The sequence below is a fragment of the Amblyomma americanum genome, chromosome 7 (assembly GCF_052857255.1).
Source record: "Amblyomma americanum isolate KBUSLIRL-KWMA chromosome 7, ASM5285725v1, whole genome shotgun sequence".
NCBI lineage: Eukaryota > Metazoa > Arthropoda > Arachnida > Ixodida > Ixodidae > Amblyomma > Amblyomma americanum.
The window spans coordinates 78,275,956-78,302,085 of record NC_135503.1 but is presented as its reverse complement, the minus strand read 5'-3'; the positions used below and the strand labels follow the sequence as shown (position 1 = coordinate 78,302,085).

The 26,130-nt window shown below is 47.3% G+C and overlaps 2 protein-coding genes across 3 annotated transcripts in view; both read right to left on the bottom strand.

The window, feature by feature from the left end:
- Positions 1-26,130, bottom strand: part of LOC144099350 (small ribosomal subunit protein uS12) — a 247,506-nt gene that overhangs the window by 37,820 nt on the left and 183,556 nt on the right. The window lies entirely within an intron of this gene.
- Positions 322-26,130, bottom strand: part of shn (zinc finger protein schnurri) — an 89,998-nt gene continuing 64,189 nt past the window's right edge. For both annotated transcript variants that reach the window (XM_077632575.1, XM_077632574.1), the window contains exons 3-10: positions 22,656-24,483; positions 15,209-15,352; positions 13,643-13,690; positions 11,169-11,678; positions 10,859-11,043; positions 9,265-10,429; positions 7,695-8,045; positions 322-6,888 (exon numbers count right to left, since the gene is read on the bottom strand). In XM_077632575.1, the coding sequence (XP_077488701.1) occupies positions 6,718-6,888; positions 7,695-8,045; positions 9,265-10,429; positions 10,859-11,043; positions 11,169-11,678; positions 13,643-13,690; positions 15,209-15,352; positions 22,656-24,483 (4,402 nt within the window). In that variant the 3' untranslated portion in view covers positions 322-6,717. The remainder of the gene's footprint in view (positions 6,889-7,694; positions 8,046-9,264; positions 10,430-10,858; positions 11,044-11,168; positions 11,679-13,642; positions 13,691-15,208; positions 15,353-22,655; positions 24,484-26,130) is intronic.

Sequence of the window (26,130 nt, the reverse complement as noted above, 5' to 3'; positions counted from 1 at the left end):
AACATGTAAGTGGGCCATGACGTACAGGGATTAGGTCTCCAGATATCGTTGCCACAGTTGATGTGTTAAACTGCACCCATCGTACTCATTTTCGTACTTGTCCTCGTAGACATTTTCATAAGAAAAACTGCTTTAATGAGGCTATTGGTGTCTTCCACACTCTCTATCCAAGTGGTGACGCTGTTTTAGAAGCTGTGGTTGTAGAATTTCAGGTGTGGCTTACTGTGACCAAAGCTTGGCTTGGTTTAGTCACATTGGCCTAAACTTAATGGCTTGAGGCACAATGGTTCAGCCAACGTGACCAAACTGACACGATACTGATGACAGAGCCATTGGATTTCCAAAGGCAGAAACAGGTCTTTATTGGTCGTTCTATTACTCTAACAGCCTATATAACATTACAGCCAAAAAAAAAGGAAAACATAAAACACCAGCTCCCCACACGCACACACACCCCGGACCAACACGCAGAGACATGTACATGAGTCCCCGCTGAATGAATTTCGGGCCATATAACAGATTAATAGAAAAACGACAAAAGGGGAGAATCAACGACATTGCAGCCCGTAATATGTACAAGACTTATTCAGCATGGAACGTGGCAGAGAAGTGGCAACGGGGGGGGTGGGGAAGAGGAACGCTGGAACTCTTTACAATGCTTTGTTTTGTTTTTTTTTCTTTCTGTACAATGTGAGGCATGGCAACAATATTTTTTGCAAGAGTGCTCCCAAAAAGTGGGTCGTCGGCTTGTGCACAGGAGGGACCGAGGAAACTAACAACACCAAACCAGCTCCGTACCGGCTCCACACACACACTCACAGAAACTGTTCCGTTATGGGGCACACACACTTCCAACGGCCACCCGCAGTCCACAAATGTATAACAAGCCAAAAACTTGATGTCTAAACAGACCTCGACGTCATCATCACCGGTTTCGAGCGAGCCGTGTCACCGTCACACAAACTCCGAGTCAGTTCACAGTTCAGCGTGTGGGCATGACAAATGCAGAGTAAAAAGAAAAAAAAAACATTCTCTGTGCACTCCGTGCTTGCAAGCATTTCTTTTTGCACCAGCAAAGGCAAACGCACTCACGTGTGTCAAAATTAAACAACAATAACCAACAAGTAACAGCAATTAAAAATGACATAACAGCTTGAGACAATGAAAATGAGAAAAAAATAATGCTCTCACCACACAGTACTCAAAAAGGTTTGGGGGTGGGGGAGACTGCATCATATAATTACAGTAGCACAAACAAATGTGGCTCGGTGAAGACAGTGTAAAAAGCCGTGTATAACAGTGCGCTTTAGTTGTGGCGTGGGTCAGGTGTTCGCTCACTCCTTTTTTTTTGTTGCACATTTTCAAAACTGCTATCTCGTGCAGCAGGGACCGCAAACACGAGAGTCAAAAAGACAAGTGACCATCATGAAGGCATTTATGCTAAAACATGTGCCATTTTTTTTAGCTCTGGGTCTCGGGGATTGCACTAACAGTAAAGGGTGAAACGATGCCAGGCCAGTAGTCTCGTGCTCACCATGTAGTTCCGTGTCTTCCAAGACCTATTTTTCATGCTCAAACTGCCAAAGCTCAGTGTTTTATGCTGCGATCAATGCAGCAAGTTTAACGGCACGATAAACTGTACTGCCGACCATACAGCTCTCAAAATGGGACGTGCAGCAATATTTTAATAACAGGCAGCTCGTATAAACCACAGATAGCTTTCTTTTCATTCCACCCTGAATTCAGCCATTTCAATAATAAAACAACCAAGTCTCAAGCAATGCAATGTCTTAATGCACTCTGAACCAGGCAAAGAAATGGCTGGCATGTGCCATCAAGCTACAGGTCCAATGCCACTTGCCAAATCCAACATTCCAAATTCACCATCCACTCACGTCTTCAAACTACACCCAACACCTGTACATTGCAGGATTCACTCCGTTCAGGACAAGTGAAAAAATTTCCTGCAGCATTCTGTCTGCTTCTGTGTTGAGTAGCTCAATCAACACCGACACACAATAGCAACTTCAAGACACAACAAGTTCAAACACAACCACATTCAACTGGTGGTGACTGCACCAGACATGATTTCCTTCCTTCATTAAGCAAATAGAACAGGAACCTGTACACCTGGCACCAATCTGGCAAATGATCACACTGTAACAATACACAGTCTGCAATTAGTGAGGCAGGTGTAATATAGAGTGCTTCAAGAGGGTCAAATTTCACACAGTGAGTTCACTGAGCAAGAAGCTGTCAGTCTCCCATAGCTGAGCAGCCCTAGCCTTCTCCTATGCCAAACCTATGTGCAGTTCAGCCCATAAAGGCCATGTCAGCCCAATTAACAATCACGAAAGGACAAGTCTTACTTTCAAGTTCTCACAAGTTGCTAAGGTAAAACTAGTGTTCTCTCGTGCACTAGCTGAGAAAATACTAAATTCAGAAATCAAGCAGTCATTTGACTAATGACATAATGACATTGTGCATATATGAGGCCAGATAAGTTGCAGACATGAATGTGTACAACCTTGCAGTCCTAAGCACACTGGCAGTCAAAACTATGCTGTTTTTCGCAATGAGTGTACGTCAGGGTTTCTTGATGCAATAGATGTTCAGAAGAGCACGATAAGCAAGGACTAAGGAGACGATAGAAACTGCAATGTCCTGTGTAGTCTTCTTAGAACCTGTTAACAGCACTGTTTCGCACCTCAGTCATGTATGAGCCATCTCGACATCACTTGCAGGAGAGTATGACTTGACTACCTTATGTGCTGGGATGAAAAAGAGAAAAAAAAAAAAGCGGTGCACATGACAAAAATTCAACAGGCAAAATAAAATGAGCACCCCCACCCCCTCCAACCCCCCCTAAAAATAAAAACTAACCAGTTTTGGAGACAGCCTTAGAAGAGCAGTTTGATAAGTTATAGTGCGCTCTCGGTGGTTTTTTTAGTGACACACATAATTTAGCTCCGATACTCAGTTATTGTACTTCACATTCTATATGGCACATAGAGACTGGCAACTTCAAGGGACCCTTTCATATCGTGTAATAATATGTAACCTGCCTCACAACAGCTTCTCCCAACTTTGAACATCATTTCACAGTGACACTTGTAGAAGTTTTCTCAATCAGTAAGAAATCACCACAACAAATGTGACCACACAACCAGCTTTTCAGCAGTTTGTTCCAAATACCAGCTTTCTACAAGCTGAAAAGATAACTTTCAATTGGACACATGTTGCAGAAAAAGCACCAATTTCAGAAGCGTGAATAACAAATGGACGCACCTCTTTAATAATTCCACTTTTTCTCCAAGGTTAAGAGCTCTGAAAGCAGCCATTCATATGGAGTAGATGTATTTCTAATAGACCTGCTGCTATTGAAGGCAAAGCTTTCCTTAATCATAAAAACTGCATGAAACTTGGCATACACCTTTGTTAAGAAGGTCTGGCACAACACTGTCTCGAATAGAGACCACAGGTTGCTGAATCCTTCCCAGTGGCAGTAAAACCACTGAGGTGTGGCACAAAGGCACGGCGCATAGACAACTGGTGCCAGCACTCACAAGCAGAGTGCTAGTGCCCTGATAACCTCCTGTGGTGGATACCTAAACTTCAAACTATAGTTATAGCTATGTAAATGTGGGATTAACGACTTCCAACCAAAGAACGCTAGTTGGCCTTTCATAGGCATCTTGCTTGTTTCGCCAATTTTCCATTCAACTGTGTGACACTTATCTAAAGTAGAGAGGCTGTGAAAGGCTGTGGTGAAAAGAAAATTCGGCAATAGGAATTGTTGCAGTTAAAAGGTCGTGCGGAATTAAAAGGGTTGAGGATGCTTTTGAAGCAAAGCTCAAAAGTTGGAGCAGATATGTCTCAGTGACAATGCAGTGTGTTACTTAACCAGACATGCTAAGCTTAAACCAGAAAAAAACCAAGCTTGCACATGGAACTCTCGCCAGTACGCACATCGGTTACCTTAGCGCCAAATGTGTCTGTATTATAACCAGGCAGGGGCTAATACTCGAGTAGCCATTATATCGTGCATACTACACATAACTGCCACTTGTGCTAAAGCAGATTTGGAACATTGGTCTTGCATGACGCTCGTGCTGTTATCACACACGTAACTCTGCCAAAATGACTGCCATGTTCGTGAAGCAATTCGACTGCAGCACTGGCACCCGACCTTACAAATAGAGCAAGTTCAGGTACCCACACGGTTTCACACAGCCATTATATTAGTAAATTCTGAGCTGAAGCCACCTAGTTCAGCATACGAGCGAAAAAAAAAAAAAGAAAAACCTTAATTTTGATTACTGCTAGGAGTAAGTGAACTCCGAGAGATGACCATTGGTAACTGGAGGGCAACGCACCAATGACAGGTACACTTTTGTGCGGGTTCACATCGAAGCACCATTTCCATTTTTCCATTTTCCCCTTGGCAGCATGTAAAACTGCACCTTGGGCTCTGGCCAGGAGATGAAAGCGAACATACAAAACAAATGTAAACAAGGCAACAAAGCCACTTTGTCACCAACCTCATAGTAATTTGTACTCTTTACAAAAGAAAAGTGTGCTGTATGCGAAGCGAGAATGACAGCCACGCATCAACAACTCGAGAGGCCATCTCTGCATTCAAACTTAGAAAACCATGAGGGAACAGTTAACTCTCATCGCCAAAACAAACGAAAAACATCGCTCTGATACACGTAAGAAGGCCCGGCTGGGTGGGCAGGTGCAGCAACTTGGCTGTACATGGTAAAAATCACGTCACCTCCAATGCAGTGCACAAAAATACCAAACCAGGCATGAACATTAGCAGCTGTTTGCAAAGGTATCAAATAGGAGCCAAAACATCTCGCTGCACAACACCCAGCACCTGCAATGGCAGTGACTTGCAAGAGCTCAACACACCACGCATCATGCCATCTACTGCAGCAACCCATAAGTGCCTTCCCTACCTAAAAAGCCAGCTTAACACAGTTTGGAGCAGAGCTGGGTGGAGATTGGTGAAACTATGGAACAACTGAAGCGAAGGAAAGGGGGCCTACTTACAGTGAGAAAATGCAGTGAATTTCAATAACCAGAATCAATACAACAGTAAACTGTAGTGGTCCGAGAGGACACATGCGCAAAAATAAAATCATGGGGGGTGCACACAACAAAGAAACTTCGTTCCACTCAACAGAACTTTTCCTCGTGAGAAACAAGTGAACAAACAAAAACCGCGACAACACCGTGTACATAGAGGCGGTGGTGGCCCACAGGGTTTTAAAAGAACATAACCGTGCTCTGGGGTCACACCGCACCAAGAGACTAGTGTAAAACTGAGAGTCCAGGCGCAAAGCATCGTCTGCGCATTGCACCGAAAGTGTACGGGGCCGGGCTGGTCGGCAACACCGGAAAGAAATATGCGTGCCCACACATCCTTGTGCAGTGACGAAAAAGTCTCTTCAATGGCACACCGCAAAGAAAGAAAGAAAAAAAACACTGTCCTTCATTTACAGCAATAGTTCCGTGTTGATGCAACACATTAAGATATTGGGTAAACTTCCCATGTAAAAAAAAATACAAAACAAATGTAGAAAGTGGGCATGAATTACCATGTTACATTACAGTGGCCACATGTGCTATTGGGCAAAGTGCTTAACGAAAAAATTGGGGTCGAAATTTCACATGTAAAAGCACTTCTCCCACCGACAACACAAGCGAAGTATGCACTTGACAGCACATAGAGAAACAAAGCAAGAGGCTACTCTTGCAGGCAAACGCCCCAGGAAAGTGCGCAAGTGCTTCCAGTCTTGTGCACAGAGCTCTCCCAGAGAATGAACTCTTTTGATGCACTTCATCTGCAAAGCACTCGACCCCAACAATTGGGCAAGAACCTTTGCACCGCCTTGACATACCACTCCAAAACACCACTGCAAAGAGGCACTTGCACTCAAAGGCAAATGTCCAGTGGTCGACAAGTTGTGCGATGAATAAAAACGACACAGCTTCCGCATCTTTTATGATGACTTGCTGGCACTTAGCAGAACCGTCACACATGATCTGTGATGCATCACCCATAACATGCCACCGGTTGACAAAAGACCAATGCTGAGCAGGGTTGCGGTCGTGCACGTACCTGCTTCACAAGTTGCCTTGAAGCAGCAGAGAGAAGCACTGCCGACGAGCACCCAGCTAGCAAGGCAGCTGCGGGGAAGTGGTGAGGGTGCGACGTGAATGATAAGTGCCAGGGTGCATATGCAACCTGCCGGGGAGCATTCAGGAAAGCGAGCTCTGCTGTCTGCCTTTGCCTCCGCCACGCTATCGTACAGCAGCACCATTGACTCCATTTTGACTCCATCGACTGCTTTCCTGTTTCATGCCCCGCCCATACAGGAACAACAATGCACAACGACAAAAATGTGCTGTACAGTAGAGCTTGGGATTGCTGCTGAAGGCTTGTCAGTGCATGCAGCGTGGACGATATGAAGAGGATGACAAAGAGGGTGGTGACTGTGCCGCACTTTCATGCTTCGAGAGGGCAGCACAAACGGCATCAACGGAGGATGGAGCTGCTGTGCTGGCTGACACCATCTGCCACTGCCACCTTGCGTCCACTCCAGCAGCTTAGTGTTGAGCGTGCACTTTGTGGGTGAAGGATGAACCATGGCTGCTCAACAGTCCGCTGTCTTACTGATCTGACAGAGCTCTTGCGATGCAACATGCTCAGACGGTGGACAGGACGGGACTCTGGACAAGTGGCACTCGTGGTGGGAGGATGTTGTCGGCTGCAGGGTGGCTGTTTGCAACGTGGTTGGCCAGCAGGAGAGCCGATGTGAAGCCCGCATCACACTGGTCGCACACATACGGCCTTGGTTGGGTATGTGACACGAAGTGCTGCACGAGAAAGGAAAATAGGGAAACATCTCAAACAAGAATCGGACTTTAAGCAAATTGTCAAGTGGTCAAAGGATTACTGCTCACTCTTGAGCCAAGGCCCTTTGGCTGTTGCTTTGAGGGTGCTCCCTCTCTTTCATACACTATGCCAGTTGCACACCAGACAATCAAGATCACACAGCACATAAGAACATGAGATGACATGAAACTTGTGGACCCGAGTGGAGCTGACTGAGCACCGAAATTACTGTTTGATTTTTTCTCTCTTCAAAACCTGTGTGTACCCCTTGCAATGTTGCAATGAAAGGTGTCCGCCTCTTGCGTTACACTCTCACACACAAAAAGATGCCACTCCTAGAGGAAGCATAAGCTTTCTGTCGTTCTTTTCAAGAGCTTTTGTATATATTTATTCTCACCGTGTGTGTTAATCTGACACCCTTTGGTATCATGTCACCAGCAGTCTGTTTAAACATCATGTCACAGAAATAAAACTGTCCTTTATTGCGTGCCTCTGATCCCACTGTACGCTTCACGATGTTACTCAGCCTTTTCTCCCATCACAACCTCCTCCTCATCAAAATGGAAAGCATGAATGATCAAGTAGAAGTGGCGGTCAGTTTTGAGTGACAGTTAAAGTTGGGGGGAGCATATCCTTTAAGGACGAAATTTTTCACCGGAAAACCGCACTTGACTCCACAATTAAGTGAGGTTCAAGAAATACACTAAGCAAATAGGACAGCCCCCCACCAATTGTCCATTCAAAGTGTGGCCTACAAATCCACCCCTGAAAATGCACAATCACCAACCTGCTGAAGTAGTGCCTGCGATGGGAACACTTTCTGGCAGATGGAGCAGGGCCATGGTGTGGTGAGAGCAGGGGGCGGGACTTCTGGAGCCCCACCCTCTTCATCTGGCTGAAGCCCCACCCCCGATGGATGGTCACAGTGCAAGTGCACCTGCAGCGACTTGGCGCTCTTGAGGAGGCGACCACAAAGTGGGCAGGGCCGCAGGGCCCCACTCTCCCAGCAGGTTGGGGGCGGACCTTCAACGACCTGAGGTGGGCTGGCCTCGCCTCTCAGCGGGCTGATCTCGTCCATGGCAGCGTCCAGGGGTGATGCCACAGGCTCGCCACCCTGGTACAACTTCTGTGCCATAACCTGCATGTACATGTCATTTGAGCCTCTCGTAAGGGCATGGGAAGGTGGTAACAGCCATTAAAGCACACCCTGTACAGCTAGCACACAAGTTTAACCATCTAGTTGTTTCTCTCAAGGCTAGCACAGCTGTTTCAAGTATCTTCAAAAAAATTGATTGGGACACTTAAGCTCAGCCTTAAGGATATGATGCGATAGCATAGTGGGTTAATTTCCATATATGCAGAATTGGTCATTCCCTACATTACATTAACCGCTGGTCCTTAAGGGTAACGGAGTGGGTTCCAAGAGAAAGTAAGCGTAGCAGGGGGCGGCAGAAGGTTAGGTGGGCGGATGAGATTAAGAAGTTTGCAGGCAAAGGGTGGATGCAGCTGGCAAAGGATAGGGTTAATTGGAGAGACATGGGAGAGGCCTTTGCCCTGCAGCGGGTGTAGTAAGGCTGATGATGATGATGATGATGATGACATTACATTCATGGATCCTTGGGAGTCCTCATACCGCTTTTTGCGCAGTGGTGCAGTGGTTAAGCGATGCGTCACTGCTTCGGAGATGGCAGGTGGTGCCACTGATGGGCCGTGTGCGACCTACATTGCTATTCCCAGCGACCAATCATTAATTTAACTGCCACCTGCCACAGACAGTTTGCTCACAATCCGGTGGGCAGATTGTGATGCCGCTACAAGGTCACGTGACCTAGATAACCCACCTGCCTTCTAGGCTGCTTCTCAGAAGATTTTTCGGGGATTTTTCGCTCACGGTCAACGGCGACACCGATGATGACACTGGATTTTCTGCGACACGAGCTTTTTAATGCTATCACGTTAAAACTCGCCAATAGAGCCACCTCACGTTTGTGAACCTCACTGTATGCAACAAGTCTTGTTTAGGCAGCAGGCCTTGTTTTGGCTAACCATTCATGCAACTTGCTGTTCCTTTGACAATGCTAATTTTTATCACAAGAAAAAAATTACGTTTTTTCCAGTGCAAAAGGCATACCTAAAGGTATGTTTAGTGTTCACCCGCATGCAAAACGCAAATCAGGAAGCTTGTACTCTGCGCCATTAAATTTCCCCAGCACAATGTGTCTCTGCTGGCATCAAGTCTCTGTGCAACATTACCAATTGGTTGCACAGAGGTGGCTCTCCACCCCTCCCGTGTACTCTTGCTCAGTGGCAACAATCAGCACTAAAATGGAAAGAGCAGGAACCAGTGGCTGCTTCACCTGAAGGCTCTCAAGAGAGTTGTCACAGTCCGAAGTGTCGATTTCATTCAGGTTCACGCCAGAGCGCTCCATCTCAGCGTACATGCCGAAGGGGAGCTTTCCCAAACACTCCAGCTTCAGAATATGCATCTTTGACCGCAGGTGCTTGGCCAAATGGCCATGGATGCGGAAGGCAATCTGGCAGTCTGCACACTTGAACGGGCGCGGGTTGTCGGCCGAGGGTGCACCAAACGCCAGGTTCATGTTGAGCCGGTTGTAGTGCCCCACAGAGCGCCGGTGCTTCTGCAGGTGGCCCCTCGTTCGAAAAGACACGGCACACGCCTCGCACCTGAACGGCCTCTCAAAGTAGTGGATGTTTACGTGCATCCGTAGCTGGCTGGCCCGTGCGAAGCTCTTGTGGCAGATGCCGCAGCGGCCTTCCTCGCCTGCACCGCCACCACCGCAGCCACTGCTGGTGCCTCCTGATTCACTGCTGGTGCCAGCAGCCGCCGGTATGTGCCCTTGAGGAAGGGGCGGGGCGGTGCCTCCGAGCTCTAGGCACGCTCCCAGAAGCCCACCCTCCCGGGCATAGGACCGGACATTGTGACCGGAGACAAAGCCACCCGGGAGGATCTCCAGGCGTCGCTGCCTGGCCGTGCTGAGGTCCATGGGGCCTTCGTCGGGATGCCGGCCAAGCGACGACATGGAGTAGCGCCGGGTTGGCTCGGCTTCGGCGATGCCAGCGGCCCGCTCGTGCATTTCCATGGAGAAAGAGCGAGGCCTGTGGCCTGCGGGAGGGCTGCTCAGCCAAGGAAGCCCACCTTGGGGCCAAGAGCCTGGTTCCGGAGGGGTGAGCTCGGCGGAAGTTCCGGGGTTGCCGGAAGATCCAGCTCCAACATATGCAGCTGGCCCGACCATCAGGCTGGTGGTAGGTCCAGCTGAAGCAGAGATGGGCGACGCCCTCGATGTGGACGGCATTGTTGGAGCTCCGTCAGAGGGCCACGAGGCGTCGGGAACATGTGCAGACAGGTGCAGCAGGCTGCGTGCAGCTTCCTGCTCTTCGGAAACCTGGCAGGTGGCTGTCATCGCTGCAGCAGGGGGATGCATGAGTGGGGATACACTGTCGGGTGGGCCAGTCAAGGTGATCACTGGGATGCTGCAGGAGACACTTGGTGGAGGCAGGCCACTGCAAAAGGAGACAAAAACAATCATTGAGCATGCCAGCATGGCAGAGAAAATGAACAAAACTGCCAGATAGTTTTTTTCGTCCATGAGGCAGCCAACATATGCCACTTCTCACACTGTGATTGCCTAATAAAACAACCTGCCTGGCAAGTCGCCCGCTAACACTTCAAGTTACCGAATGCGCTTTAAGTTGACAGCTAATGGCACATGGCTCTAAAGAAGTACTGTTCTCCACTCTCACGCAAAACATAATTGCAGGTGAAGGAAAATATGATTCTATCCAGGCAATGCCTTTTACTTCAGTAAGGTTTGGTGTAATAATGCCAAAGCATTCGCTCACCAATGATTCTTCAGACGTCTCGACGAACACAATCAGGCACAAAGACACAACCCACAAGATCAGGCACACACACAGGCCTTCCAAACCCACCTGGACATAGGTTGAGGCACCGGCGGCGGCGCCACCACAGCCAGCAGGCCAATGGGGGCACCTTCATCATCCTCCTCCTCTTCCTCTTCTTCCTCCTCCTCATCATCATCGTCTTCCTCCTCTTCCTCCTCCTCTTCTTCCTCTTCATCGTCCTCGGAGGCAGGCCGCTCCCGCTGCTGCTGCTCCTGCAATGAAAACATATCACTGAGGTGGACGACCAAAAAGGGCCCATACAAAAAAGCAAATGCAGCCGTAGCAGCGCATATCTACACGATATGGCAATGAAGCTACAAGCACACACATCACTGACCTGCCGTGCAAGAGTGTCTGGGTCCACTTGGGTAGAATCGTCCACCGTGGTGGGCACAGGAAGAATCCCCAGCTCGGTGCACTTCTTGTGGTGTGCCTTGGACTTCATGTGCTTGGTCAGGTTGCCCTTGGTTTTGAAGGCAAAGCAACAGTGATGACACGAGAAGGGACGCAGGTCCGTGTGCGTCCGGATGTGCTTCTTCAGCATAGACGGCTTCTTACACCGGATGCCGCACTCTTCACAAACATACTTGCCACGCCCACGGCCGCGCACGTAAGTGTACGCCTCATTGGACTTGAAGCCCCCTTCAAAGATGCGAACACGTTTGGGGCTCCCACTGGTTCCATTCCTGCTCTCGTCTGCAGGTGTGGGCGTGGCGTCTTCCTTTGGTGCTGCAAGTGGCTCAGTTTCCATTGGACTGCCAGGCCCCTCAGAAGAGGTAGCAGCTGGAACTGGTGCAGCAGGAGGCACTGGTGGTGGCACTAGTGTCGGAGGCAGCAGTGGCGCCGCCTAAGAGGTGACAAAGAAAACGTGCAGTCGCACTACAGATGACAACAAGCAACTCTCTCCCACCACGCTGGCTACAAATCACGAAGTAGTGTACCATAACATAGTGTAGGAAGCATCCAACAAAATTCAAATGTAATTATAAGTTTCCTTACTCTCCTGGAAAACATTTGTTTGAATATATAAGCAATGAGGAATGATTTCTGCATTACTGTGCATTTTTCTTGAAATAGACTCAACACAATGTCTGCTCTGCTCACACAAAGCAGGTGTAGAGTATGCAAACTTTGATCTACACTGAGAAAAGCTGCATATGAAAATGCAGTTGAACCTCGTTAACAACAACTGACTCAAATTACAACAAATTAATTACTTTGCAGAAGAAAGTGCTACGCATATGCGAAACTTACTATGAGGATAAACTGAAACTAAGAACTCACCCACTTTTTAGTAAGTACAATATTCTGAGGGCAGACCAGGTATACTACTTCAAGCTGCTACAATGGATACATAAGAACAGACTGCATAACGTACCTACGGAGAGTGTAAGCCCGTACGACATCAGAGATCCGAAAATAAGAATGCCAATAGTTAGAACAAACTATGGCCGGCAAACACTACCCTTTCAGGTTACCAAAATGCTCAATAGAAGAGTCATTCCTGTTAATTACAATAAACCGTTCCCTGCCTTCAAAAAGGATTGTAAGAGAGCTCTTTTGTTCAGTGATGTTGTCTACTCTTCTCACTAATATCTTTTCCGTTGGAGTGTAGTGTATAGATATTTTGTCTCTTTTGCAATTAATCATGTTCCGCTTGCCATCTCCCATTTTTCTTACTTGTGATGCCTGTACTGTTCGTATATGTGCGGATATTTGTTCATGGACATATCTTCTTTCTGTGCTTGAAGGGGAAGGGGAAAGGGGAAAAATGAGGAAAAATCTCTGATTTAGTGTATTATGTTGCCTATGTATCATGATTCTTATCATTTTTATGTTGTACCCATTCTACTTTTATAGTGCAATTTTCTCGTTGAGTGCCCTCTCCTTTTACAGATGTATCTTTGTGTTTCTTGTATGCAGTGTATGCGTTTGTGTTTTGACCAATGATATTGTTTGTGTGCCGCCCAGCCGCACTGTTATATGTATGTATATATATATATAAATTTTTTGCATCTTTGTCATGCACAGGGGGCTGAGGCCTCATCAGGCGATACCAAGCCTTTAGTCTCAGCCCTCTCTTAGGCAAATGTCTAAGAAAAATAAATAAATAAAGAAAGAAAGAAATAATGCATATAACGAAGGAATGACAATCACCCTTGGAAGCTCGGTCAACATGGGCTATAACAAAGCTGTGGCTATAACGAATTAATCGCCGGGCCCCTTCAACTTCGTTATAATGAGGTTCAACTGCATATAAGAAATGCAATATTTGTCAAAGTTCTGGCTTCATACTGTTAGAGTAGGTTGCTGAAGCGAGTAAAAACAGCTGAGAGCATACGGTTTGCTTCACAAGTTCGTACTAAAGTGGAGTGAGCTACAGTCACAAGGCGCCAGTTTCCTAACTTTGCATGGATGACAAGCAAATGAAAGTAGCACAAACTGTCGGCTCGCCTTCACAGTGTTCACTTTGTTTTGAACATGCTGTGAGACTGAACATATCTACAGATCCAAGATCTGAAAAGGATGAATGTACAGGCAGTGCTCCAACTCCAGAGGTATGAGTGCTCCATAGGTATGAGTGTAAAGCACACTTTTTCCTCTCTTTCAAATAGTTTCTCTCTAGATGGACAAAGCTGCTGAGGAACATTCAACAGCGATATATAAGAGTAACAACAGAATCTGTTCACGTAAGTTAGCTGGCAGTTTCCTTTCATACTGTGGCTATCTGTAGTTGCGGTTAAGTGTTAAGTGACGCCACATGCTGACACTGTGTGACAGCCTAGCAAAGTTAACCACTGCGGCCATTACCTGGGGCATGGTTGGAACTGGTACCGAAGGCACAACTGACTGCACCACCTGCAAGGTAAAAATTTTACGTGTTAGTAAGCTGCCTCATGAAGACTGCAATTTCAGTCAACTGCACCTGCCATCAACAATTTGTTTCAGTGAGCTTTTCAGAGTACTGCTCCACTATACATCACGACAACATTAAGTGTACGCATTGCTGAACAATTTCAGGCAAAAGTAAAATCAAGGCTGCATATGGGCCATAAAAAGTGCTGTAGTAAAAACGGGAATTTTCTTCTTTGTCAAAATCACTCGCATCCAACAAGGAGTTATTTATCTCACTAACACCTTTCTTGGCACTAAAGCAGAAAATACTTATCAATTATTGTCACAAGTCCCAACTAGAGGATCGTGGTGTAAACATCATAGCCAAACTGCCAATTATGACCAAAATAAAGTAGAAAAAATGAACAGGTTTCCTAAGTTTTCTACGAGATGATGTGCATTCACATGAGTGTGATTTCCAGTGAGGTCTACACCTTTGCCTTGACGCACCGCCTAAGCTAACCAGTCATTTCAGAAATGGTAGCTCAAGGACAGGAGTACAGAACCATGCTCTGTAGTTTTTATTTCCAGCATCCCTGGCTAAGGAGTTTTATGAGTATAGTGCCCAAAAAACAATTAAAACAGCAACATACTTTTTTATTCACATGACCACCAACTCTGAATATCGGCGACCAACAATCATAGCCATTAACAAAGCCACTTGTCACTCTGCATGCAAGCATAGCCAACAAAACTTTCATGAGGTGAACATTCTATCACACTTTTTTTTCGGCATTCACCTGTGAATACCAAGTACTCTCCCAAATATATGCAAACATATATAGCTTTATCATTTTTTTTTTCAAATTTTCATATTAACCTCAATTTTTGTGCATTTCAATGATGATGCTACATTTAGATGCATAAGAATCTGAAGTAGTTGAAAACTCAAAGGAAACATGCCGTGAGGTCACCAGGCAACCACAGGCAATCACACACGGAGCAGCTGTAACCCAAATGAATGGTCCTGGAATAGCTTGTGAAACATGCCTGGCTCCTCTAGCTTCTGCTTGCCTCCGACGCTAGCTTGCTTGCTTCAGTTCAGTTGGCATGCATAACACGATCTTCATGGCGCATCTTTTTTGCTGCAGCTTCAGTGCCATGCATGGGGAATTCTTAACTCTGACCCGTACTGACCCAGCATTCTGCACTGCTAAAAGTGCAGAGTCTTGACGAGCTCAGCGATTTATAAATTTCTTGGTCTTGAAGCCAACATAACGCTTACTCAACACCAGGGCAGTCTGTCATCGCCAACAGCCACCAGGTGCAAAGCAAGTCGTGTTACACTCAGTGACGGAAGGGAAGATGCTCATGCTTGCCAGCACCTCTTCATCCCTTCCTTGCCACTTGTTCCCTCTTTTTGCACATGCCTTCCTTTGTGCTCTCCTACTTTCTCCGGACGCCAACGACAAGACCATAATCTAAAGAAATGAGGCACTGACAGCTCTCGCTGTAAGGTAATAGAGTTTCAAGGCTGCTAACCTGAGCATGCTCGGCAGTGGCCACATTAGTGACTGGAACAGACTCCATCGACTCCATCACCACCGGAGCCTCCGACGAAGGCACTGGCTCCTGCACGCTAGCTTTTGGAGAAGCAGCACTGGCATCGGACTCCATGGCTGTGGACTGTACAGAAAGCAATGGAAGCCACAAGATTGAGTTTCAGAAGCAAAGAAACTTGCAAGCTATCCTGTGTTTTGTTGCAGGGCTACCAACAGAAGTGGACATGGTGAAAGAAAGCAAGCCAGCAAGGTGCGAGTTAGGGCAAGTTCACACAATGTAGCAAACTTCAAAACAACGAAAAAAAAAAGGTTTAGTTGGAGATCACTGCAGTGCGACCTGTGACACTTGTATCTGTGATGCTTGTGGCACCTCAATGTTCCTACATTGCAAAGTTTGCCAAAGCCAATCAAGTGCAAACACATGGCATCAGAAAGGTAGCCTACAGCCTGCTAGCCGACCGCACTCACAGCATTCGCGACCAAAGGGAAGGCGAAAATAACAAAGGAGAGAAAAAGCAGTCACTGTTGAAGACGACTACACAATTTCCAACTTACACCATTCACTCCCATTGCTTTTACTTATGCATAGTGCAATAAACACTTATTTCACAATTACCTTCTCTCTGCAAGGCCATTTCAATCATTATTATATTTAGACATATCTGGCATGCTCGCGCTCTCCTTCTAGGGGCACTCTTGATAAGGTGAACAAATTTTAACAGTCCGTTCAAGTTCATCTTTACCAGTTTACTCCAAAGACTGCAATTCATCGTCCTCATTTTAAAATAGTGACTTTAAATGCGCATGAACAAATGGTGTCAGGTACTTGGCTGCTAATTTTTAGACAGTACTTTCCACATCAGACGACACCAGCTGTTTGCTAGTTTCTAAAATATATTGCCGGAAAATTTTCGCCACCTCATTTGAACAAGACCATGGCAGCACGAGAAGACTGAAGTTTCAGGGCCGCTGATATTCATGCGCTGTTTTCCGACAGTGAGGGGCACAGACTGTAAATAGCCTAAACTTTTAGATGATACTGAAAGCAGTGAGTGTGACTTAATCCGAAAGCTGAGGATTAGGACTCTGAGTCTGGCACTTCAGATTTAGCTTGAGTTCCAGCTTGGAAATCTGAAAGTGCGCAAGGGAATATTCGCCAAGCTCACGTACTTGGCCGATTACATCAGCTATCAATTCCACTAAAAGCAACCGAAAATGAGAGCAAATTTGATCGCCAAAAGATCGTTCACATGGCAGCGCTGCCCCAATACAACAGCACAGGAAACCAGCTGTAGATCCATCCCAAATAAGCCTAGAGGCTTGTCAATGGCACCATTTTGATCGCCAAATACCTCCGAATGACGGCATAGTAGAAAACATCACACAAATGTTTAGTGTACAAAGCCCAGGAAAAAAACAGCGAAAGCTGTTAGGAGTGTGACGAGTGCCACTTCGCAGTTCGTACACCTGATTGCTTCAAGACTTTTCATAAACAACAAACATTTTATTTGCTATAGATCTGCGATTCTCTTGCAGGCCAAATAAAAGAAATATTTCTCATATGTGACCTTTTCAGCACGAGTAACTGTTGATTCTTTGAAGCAACCCAGGTCATGCTTTGTCACCACAGGTGGCCTCCAGAAGCAAATGGGTTAGAGGGAGTCAAATTTATTCGGTAATTTGGCGAATTGGATTAGCTGCAGTTAGCTGCCTTGCTTACTTGGTCTCATGCTCATGAGAATGTTGGCAAGCCTATCTGCCAATAAAGCCACGATACTATGAGGATATAAAGAGTTGAAAAAAAGAAGAGGCACCAGGCTTCAACTTGAAAAACTGTACAGAAACTTTGCAGCACTTGGCCTTGATAAAAATGCTGCCAGTGTGCTGCAACACAAGATAGGCCCGTTGCTCAAACAAGTATTGAATTGCACAACACAGTCAAAAAATGGGAAGCTCTTGCTTTTGTAGCGATAGCTACATTACGGTAGCATTTCGAGCCTTCAGCGTGGCGGCACCATGGCAGTGGCGGCGCCGCCACGCTGTCACGTGGTTGGTCACGTGGTGCGGAGCAGGTGCCGGCGACACGGCGCCGTGGCTGATCACATGGTTCATCACCTGGTTGGTCACGTGACCAGCCACGTGGTGTGTAACAGCTGCTGCTGCCGGCGGCGCGGTGCGCCAGCGAAACAGAGCTGCCACAGCTGTGCGCATGCGCCGTGTCAAGTGGGATGAAGATGAAGGAACGCCCAGCAAAACAGAGCGGCTAAAGACTGACTTTGCAATTCAACTGAGCAAGTTCCACGCGGCCAGCTGCAGCTATCGCGTTGCTCCAGGTTTAGCCAGAGCTAAACCCCCGCCAATTTTTTAACCAGGGAAACTGCAAATGCTTGAGAGCTACCCCTGAGCACTTGTGATTGAAGCTATGATATTTTTTTTGTGTGTCTTACACTTTTTCCTGTGCCACCTCCACAAGCAGCACCAGCAAAGAGCATCCAATGCCTTCGATGTATAACTAATCATATACCCTCATGTTTAAGCTCTATTTTTAGTGCGCTAGCACAAAGGTTTCCAATCTCGAAAAAAAACCTGTTGCTTATTTGAGTGCCTGAAGCCAGCTAGACTTGAAGAAGTAAAATAAATATGACTGCAACTGCATCATGCCTGGGTTTTGACCCTGTGGCGGCATGAACAGATCAGCTTTGCTCGCCACCACACGAGCCACAACCGATCACCCATCGCATTTAAATGCGACGCAGTGAATCCAGAACATACCACTATAGCAGTGCACTATTAAGGTGCATTAAGTAGTCCCAAAATTTTATAGTGTGTTATCACTAAGGTCCCCAGTCACTGATTTCACCCATCTCTGCCTGAAGCCTGAACTTCAAACCCCGGCCTCGAACCAAAAGCTAAATAAAACACGACATACTTGTCCACATACTTCGGCTGTAATGTTTGTTCATTAATACAATTTTCTTCAATGCCCTCGTCTCCCTGTAGTGGTTCTCTGCTTTTGCTAGCTCACATGGCGTAAATCATTATCCTTTGGAGCAGAAGCCATGGTAAACGTTGGGCAAGAACCCTAACAATTTAGCAGGCTAAAAATTGCAACAAGATAATTACTTTGTCACATACAGCCTTAGAAAATGTTGGTGACCTGCTAGGCAGTTGGGTGAAATTGCCACTTTTAATCAAGTGCTGACAACGAAGCGAATGCTTGACTTTATAAAGAGCACCCAGACACCTGTTCCAAGAGGAAAGTTCAGTCAAAATGAGCAAGGCTGCCAAAGTTCTTCAGCTGACTGCAAACGTAGAGAAGCTGCCAATAATATGCCATCACCATTATTTCAAAAACACTGCCCATGGTATCGCATTTTCAAGTGATGGCTGCTGAGATAAGATCAGGCCCTCGTTCTAATCTCAACAAGAGCAAGGCAATAGCAGCCTTGTGTTCACACGACTCTCTGAACTCAAAGCAGATAAGAGAGAGGCGGGAATGCGCCTCATGATTTTTCGCTATGAGCAGTCAAAGTACGGTGCAACCGAATGGTGAGAAGGATGTCCAAGTGCGCGGCCAACGTTGAAAACCAGAGCGACAGGTGGCATCAGGAAGAACACTGCATGCACACGAAAAGCAAGACAGCTGGTCTGCGAACATGCCATCTGTCACTGCATCTCATGTGAGACAGCTCACTAATATAAAAGATGACTCATGCTGCTCAGCACAGGAGCAATGTGTTCTCATGTTTCGTTCCATGAAGTGCTGCATATAGTGACCATAATCAAGATATTCAAAGCAAGAAATTGTACTGCACAAAGTTCCTAAATATTTTTCATGCAATTGTAGCATGGCTTTGATTTGTTTTTGCAAATGGTACTAACACACACAACTACTAACAACAGCTGGTGAAAACAGCATGGAAAAAAAAAGTTAACAACTGATGGAGCAAACATACTGATGAGCTTCAAGGTTAAAACAAATGGCAACGAATTTCGATATGCATTGGAATGCCATTATGTCATTTAATACTAACTAATTAAACAAACCAGATTGAAAATATTGGAAAGCCAACAAGAATCACAGCAGATTCACAAGCTCTGTCTCACAACAAAGATGTACCGTTCATCAACCAATATGCAACATGGCAGCTTTTTACAAAACAACACAAAGAATACAAGACCAAGGAAATGCAACAATGCCAAACTGAGAACTGAAAGGGTAAAAATAAACAAGTTTAGGCACGACTGGTTGTATCGGGGCATTGTATTCCAACAATGATGCATCGTTCATCTTACTGCTACATTACAAGACCAGAGCAGGCTCGACAGGAAGAATGCATGCAGCAATAGTATTATTTGAAACTCGCTTAAAATAAACCAAGCATGCCTTGCTTTTAAACAATGCTCCTAGCTGGTTGCTAGGTGGTTACATGTTTAAGAGCACATCTTAAACATGTGTATGAATCTCTATAAGGATGCTGCCTGCATACCTTCTGAATGCTATATATAATATGAAAAATTATGACCCATAACTTATGAGCAAGAGCAATTGAGTAAGCTCGGTGTATGCATGCATGTTTATGAAATCAGCACACATTATGCTCAGAGGCTTCTATTAAAACGCTTTAAGGTTTGGTATCCTGCAGCTTTAAAAAATCAACATGTTAGATTGTTGGAACCATCTGTGTCACATTTTTGTGTTTGTTCATCTGACTTAGATTATGGTTGGACTCTGTTTAAAATTGTCGCTTGTTCGCCAAATACTTTAGCAGCAGAAATGCAGCTCCCTACACTACGACATCCCTCATAGCCCATGCATCACCTTGTGACATTAAACCCCATATGCCATGCCAACTATTATGAGCGTTTGTGAGTAGAAGCAGTAAATGGAATCGGCAACTAAACATACCAAGAAAAATGAATGTGTCCATCAGTCTTTACAGAATATTTACACTGCACAATATGAACTTCATTGGCAACCATTATTTTCAGCTGAATGCTGCTAGACAATTGAAACAGGCACCATATGCTGCATAACAGCGTAAAAGTAAGGAAAAATGTGCAGCAGTGGTTGCCCTTAACAGCTTAAGATGCTGCAGAGTCACTAAGACATGTACAGTGCTGCGGCTGGTAGCAACTAACCTCTAGCCCATTAGTGTCACAAAATGAGACATACATCGTATGCTTTCACTGAGACTTCTTCAAATTTCTGCACTGCAGGACACCGATTAAAGTGTAAGCTGAAAAATGTCGCGATTTCTAACCTCCTAACTGTGAAGCAGAAAATGACAATATCAAGCCACACGCTGCTATGTTCTGCCTTCTCAGCTAAGACGTGCTCACAATCACACAAAACTGAATATTTAACAACTGTTTTAGCTTGCAGTGCCATCACATATAATGCAGGCTCTATTAGAAGCACCCACAATACTTTAGTGTCTGATTTGCGAGTTCATCAGCCACAGTGTGCTCAGCTATCTTGAACGTCCAGGGATTGTGCATTGACCAGGCGCAAACTCAAATCACTCGTCAAAGCTTTTTTTCTTGTACCGGTGCATTCATGACACTCCTTTTGTGCTAATGCAAACAAAACAAGGATGTAACCCATTCTTAAGGAAAAGAGAACCTATTAGCAAAAATTATGATAATGCCAATGTAGTGCCAGTATAAAATGGGCTTATGGGCATATGGGATAGCGTGCTTTAAAGTGTGCATGCGTCAAACAGTATTTCAAATTGGGCTATATTTGAAAAAGTTCTGCTGGCTCTAACACACACGATAAAGACAACATGTAGCGTTCTGACCAGCGGCTGCGTCTTAATTACATGCAATTGACTCAAAATCTATCCAAAGTGGTTAGCGGCCATTGGTGGCCCGGTGTCAGCCTTTTTTGCTTGCCTACGCATTGGTGGCCAACTATTCCCAGGCGTTTACCAGCGGTTGGTTTTTGTATTTTGCAACCATTCACCGACAGAGCAACTAGCTAGCCATTGCCCGACGTTGGCCCGAGTTTAGTCGGCTGAGCACATCGGCTACCAACTCAAGGCCGGCGACTCCCAGTTTAAAAAAACAATTGACTCCAATTGGGAAATTTCCAATTTGTGCCAACTGCAATTTCCAATTGTAAATTAGTACACATTTGGACCAACTGGGCCAACTCAAATAATAGTTCCCATTAGGTCCCATGCAGGAAATTATTGCATCCAGGAAACTTTCACAAAGTCTACCACCCAATTAATTAAGATGCACAAAGTACACAATGTGAGAGATATTAAGGTGCAAAAGAAAAACTGATCTGCGAGGACAGCGGGCTCCTCGAGGTGTTTTACCTCATGCCAAGTTTTTAAAGGGATTTAATCTTTTTTGGAAATCATACGAATCATATAGCATTACACTCAAGAAATCAGCTAGTACAGTCACACACCTAACATAAAGCCCAACACATATCCATGTGCACAATAAACTTTTGCTTCTGCTTATATATCCCATATGTGGGACCCCCATAATGGGGCTAGTGGTGCTTACCAGTTAAGCATAGTATTTAATTCATGTTCGACGGCAGAGATAGCATAAATGATGTATACAATTTAGCAGATTAAGCTCCAAATAGTTCTTACTACAACCTAATTAGTATTGCCGTTTTTCAAATATGCAGTTGTTCACATGAATATATTGGGTGCAGTTTTCAGACTAATTGGATGCAGTTGGAAAAACCAATTTGGGCTCACCAAGTTGGTGAAGACTGACTCAACTATGCATCCAATGTAAACGTGAATTACCAGGCTACTACTGTGTCCAAATGGCCCTCTATTTAAACTTATTGGAGCAACAATTCCAATTAGAATTAGTTGGAAACTCAAGTGGTCCAGTTGGGAGTCCATTTCGACTGTCCAATTGGAACACCATTCCAACCTGGAAGCAGTTGGAAACTCAACTGGTCCAATTGGCAGCCCATTTGGACTATCCAGTAGGAACACCATTCCAAGTGGAACCAGTTGGAAACCCATTCAGTCCAACTAGAACCAACGGAAACCAGTTGGAAACACAATCGGTTCCAATTGTTTTTTTTTACTGGGCTTACCAACCATCGGCCATTGGCCAATTCCCTTTGGGCAAATGCCGTGAAAAACACTCACACCTCATTTAGCCCGCAAGCCACATATTTGAGCTGCCTCCAATGGCAAAACAACTATAACCATCAGCTTATACATGAGCAGAAATGAGAAAAATAATGCTTTCTGATATTGTCGTGCCAAGGCATACCTGTGCATGACTGAGGATCTAACTGTGACCTAGGTTTTGTTGGAAAAGTGGTCAGTGGTATATGCTCCACAGAAACTTCGCAGAAGGGCAGAAAACAAGCAGGAAAGCATCACTGCTTTAAAAGGTCTGTATGGTGAGAGATCAGGGTCAAATGGCATACTCACTTGGCTGGCCTCCTTAGGCGGAGCGCGGCTACGGAACAGCCAGTAGCTGGAGTGCGTGACCAGCGGCGCCGCGGCCCCACACGGGCTCATGGTGGTGCAAGACGTGCCCGAGTGGAGCCACTGTCGGGAGTCGTAGTGCTTGAGCAGCCGCACGTGGGCCACGCCCGGCACGGGCTCGGCGACCGGCACCACACGCCAGTCGGAGTACATGGACAGGCCCGGGGGTGCGGCCTCTTGGGCCACATACATGGGCTGAGGCCGGTAGATGCAGCAGTAGGTGGAGCGCGTGGAACACTTGAGGCCCAGGTAGGTGTACGCATGGCCGTTGATATAGAGCTGCAGGCAGGTCTTCTTGGGACGAGGGGTCTCGGGACTCACTAGTGTCGAGCCCACAAGTGTTGATGCACCGCCGCCCAGCGCCAAAGACGTTGGGCGGTTGGCTCTGAGAGGAGGAGCAAGGAGACTCGTGGTCGGGACCGCTGTGACGACCGGAGGTGTGGCTGTCAGGACGGGTGGGGAGAGCGAAGGCGGAGAGGACGCCAGGAGTGGTGGCAGCGGTGGGAGCGCCGCAGGGGGTGGCAGCGCCGGCGGAGGCCCTGGCATTTTGTCGAGGCCTGCCGGTGGGCCCGGCAGGAACGAAACGCTGTTGCTCCTACTGCTTCCACTGGCGCCCACACTGTTGACGTGCCCGGTCATCATGTCATCCGCGGCACGGGTTGACACCGGAGGGAACTGGAATCGGGACGCGGCGGCCGCGTGGTGAGAAGACAGCACGGGCTCCGATATCTTGCGCTTCTTGGGAGGCGGGTTGGGCGCTTTGCAGTAGTGCTCGAGGTGCACTTCGAGTGTGGCAGCGCTACGGAACCAGATGCCGCACTTGGGGCAGGCTCCCTCGGCGCCACCTTCGCCGCGATGCCGCAGGAGAAGGTCACGGATGATGCTGCCGTCGGGCGCGTCGGGTGGCGGGGCGACGACGGTGGACGTCGGGGCAGTGGCCGCCGAAGTTGCGGCCACGGCAGTCGAGGGGGACAACGAAGTTCGCACTAGGGCGCTCTCGGAGACCCTCCGTGGGTTGGAGCGACCACGCGACCCAATCGCGGAGGGGTCCAGGCTCCACTTTCGCGTACTATTGCTACCACCGCCTAGACTTCCACTCCTCGAATCTCCGCTACTGCCGCTAACGCTGCTAGACGAAGAGCTGTTGCTGCCTGAACTGCTGTGGCGCATGTAGCGCTTGGTCCATAGCGGGTCGAGCGTCTCCACGATGGCCGCGTTCTCGGAGATGATTTTGCTGATGTGCTGCTCGAGGATCTGGGGGCTGGTCACTTGCGGCCTGGCCGCAGACAGTCCCGGGCCACGAACGAGCACGCTTTCTCGAGGGGGTGCCAGCCTTAGGCCGGCTAAGGTGTCCTCCAGTTTGCGGCCAGGACTGGAGCCGTACACGGTGCTGGGCATGTTCACATCACCACTGCAACCAGTCACTGTGGGGGGTGTCACCGGGGTCACTACAGCCGTTGAGCACGAAGAGGCACTCATGACGGTGTTGCAGATGGGCGACGTCGCGTCCTTGGGACGCGCAGAGTCGCCCCTGGTCATGTCCCTGGACAGCCTCGTCGACAACGCGGTGGCGTCCCTGGTGGGAACTGCTGTCTCTCTCGCGGGAAGGCGGCCGATAGGACTGGATGACAGATAGTCTCTGGAGACGGAAGCCCCCACGTCTATCCTAAGCGGCAGGTCTCGCGAGTCCCTCGACGGGCGGTGGTCCCTCGAGGAGCGGAAGTCCCGAGGCGAGGTCCCTCGGCACTGTCCACCCGGAAGAACGACGTCCCTGCAAATAATTATGAGTGCACATCTGGTATTACCCATATAGACAAAAGCTCTTGGCGCGTGGTCATGGCTCTCTCGGAGCACTAAATAATTGAGTTTTCAAGACCTCCTCCCTTCTAGGCGGATACTTCAACCTCGCCGTGGGGGAAGGGAGTGGGAGTGAAATGTGAAAGAAGTGTTGTTGTGGAGGGCTCCGGAATATTTTCGACCGCCTGAGGATCACTAACACGCACTGACACTGCTCAGCACATGGGCGCCTTTTGCGTTTCGCCTCAAGCGCGTGGCGGCAAGCATGCGTGGGACGAGTGGCAATACGTGCTTACTGCCCTGTGAGCACGCACTGCACGTTCGCTCAGGGCCGGACGGGAGATGCCATGGCCCTGCATACACCGAATGCTGCCACGTGCAGTAATATTTCAGCAGGGTCAACTCTGTCGTCCTAAACAGGCGCGCAGCAGCTATGCGCTTGCATCGAGGTGTAGCCTATGCTCCCTCCACTCGTGTCCTGGCAATGCTACTTAGGTTTCGATGGAGGCGAAACGCCCGTGTGCTGTGCAATGTCAGCGCACATTAAAAGATCCTCAGGTGGTCAACATTATTACAAGCTCTCCACTGTATATGGCATCTTTATCTCTATCTCAATTGTATCACTTCAATCTTCCTCCTTTCCCTAATGGCACGGTTGTGGCATCCACCAAGAAGTGAGACAGTTATTGCATTTCCTTTCCTCAAAAGCCACTAAAACGAACAAAGAGTGCAGAACACAAAACCAAGTCGTGAATTGCGCAGGATTTCAGGTAGAATTCACTGAGTTCACAAAGCTATATCGCTGCCGTTTGGAACTGCCCCCCTCATAGTCCACTCTCCAGCGGCGGCGGGAACCGCCGCTGTTGCACTTGCCATACGGCACTGGGACACGCAAGGGCGCAGCGCTCATGTGATCACGGAATCACAGCAAGCCTGTCGAAACTTCCTGCGAGGACTCGTCCCAAAAGACGTCGCTCAACTCATGGGTACCCAACCCCTCAATAAACCCCACCAGATTACGTGAACATCTGGTCACGAGGGACTAGAGGGAAATGAAAGGGCGCACGCTTTAGCTCGAGCAGCAGCCAACCACGCGGGGCCATGCAGCACATTGCAATTCATCCCTATTCCCTCTACTTAACACGAACGCTTAGAGTTCCAGCGTCTTCAGTGCCGAAAATAACCTCCTCGCAAAAAAATCGAACACCCAGGACGGTATTTCCTAGCGGGCGTCACATCCAAACGAACACTTTCCCTCATCTTCACAAACTTCACCTCATGCACCCAACACTATACCCTGACACACGCCCATGGTGCCAGGCACGCCAAACACTCCTCCACATTTCGTGGCGATGCGGGCGAAACCGAACCACTTACATACGCAGTACACGTCATTTGAGCGGTGGGAGGCGATCCTGACCAGTGATCGTATCGAGGACCAAAAAGCCCTCATGAAACAGGTCCGTCTGACAGCTCAAGCAGTGGAGCTCTGGAATGAGGACCCCACCCACAAACCTCAAGGAACATTCCGTTGATTTTAATCATTAAAGTTTACCTATCCACCTACCGATGCTCAACGCTTTGTCAGGAATTCAAGAACTGCACACGTGTTCTAAGAACG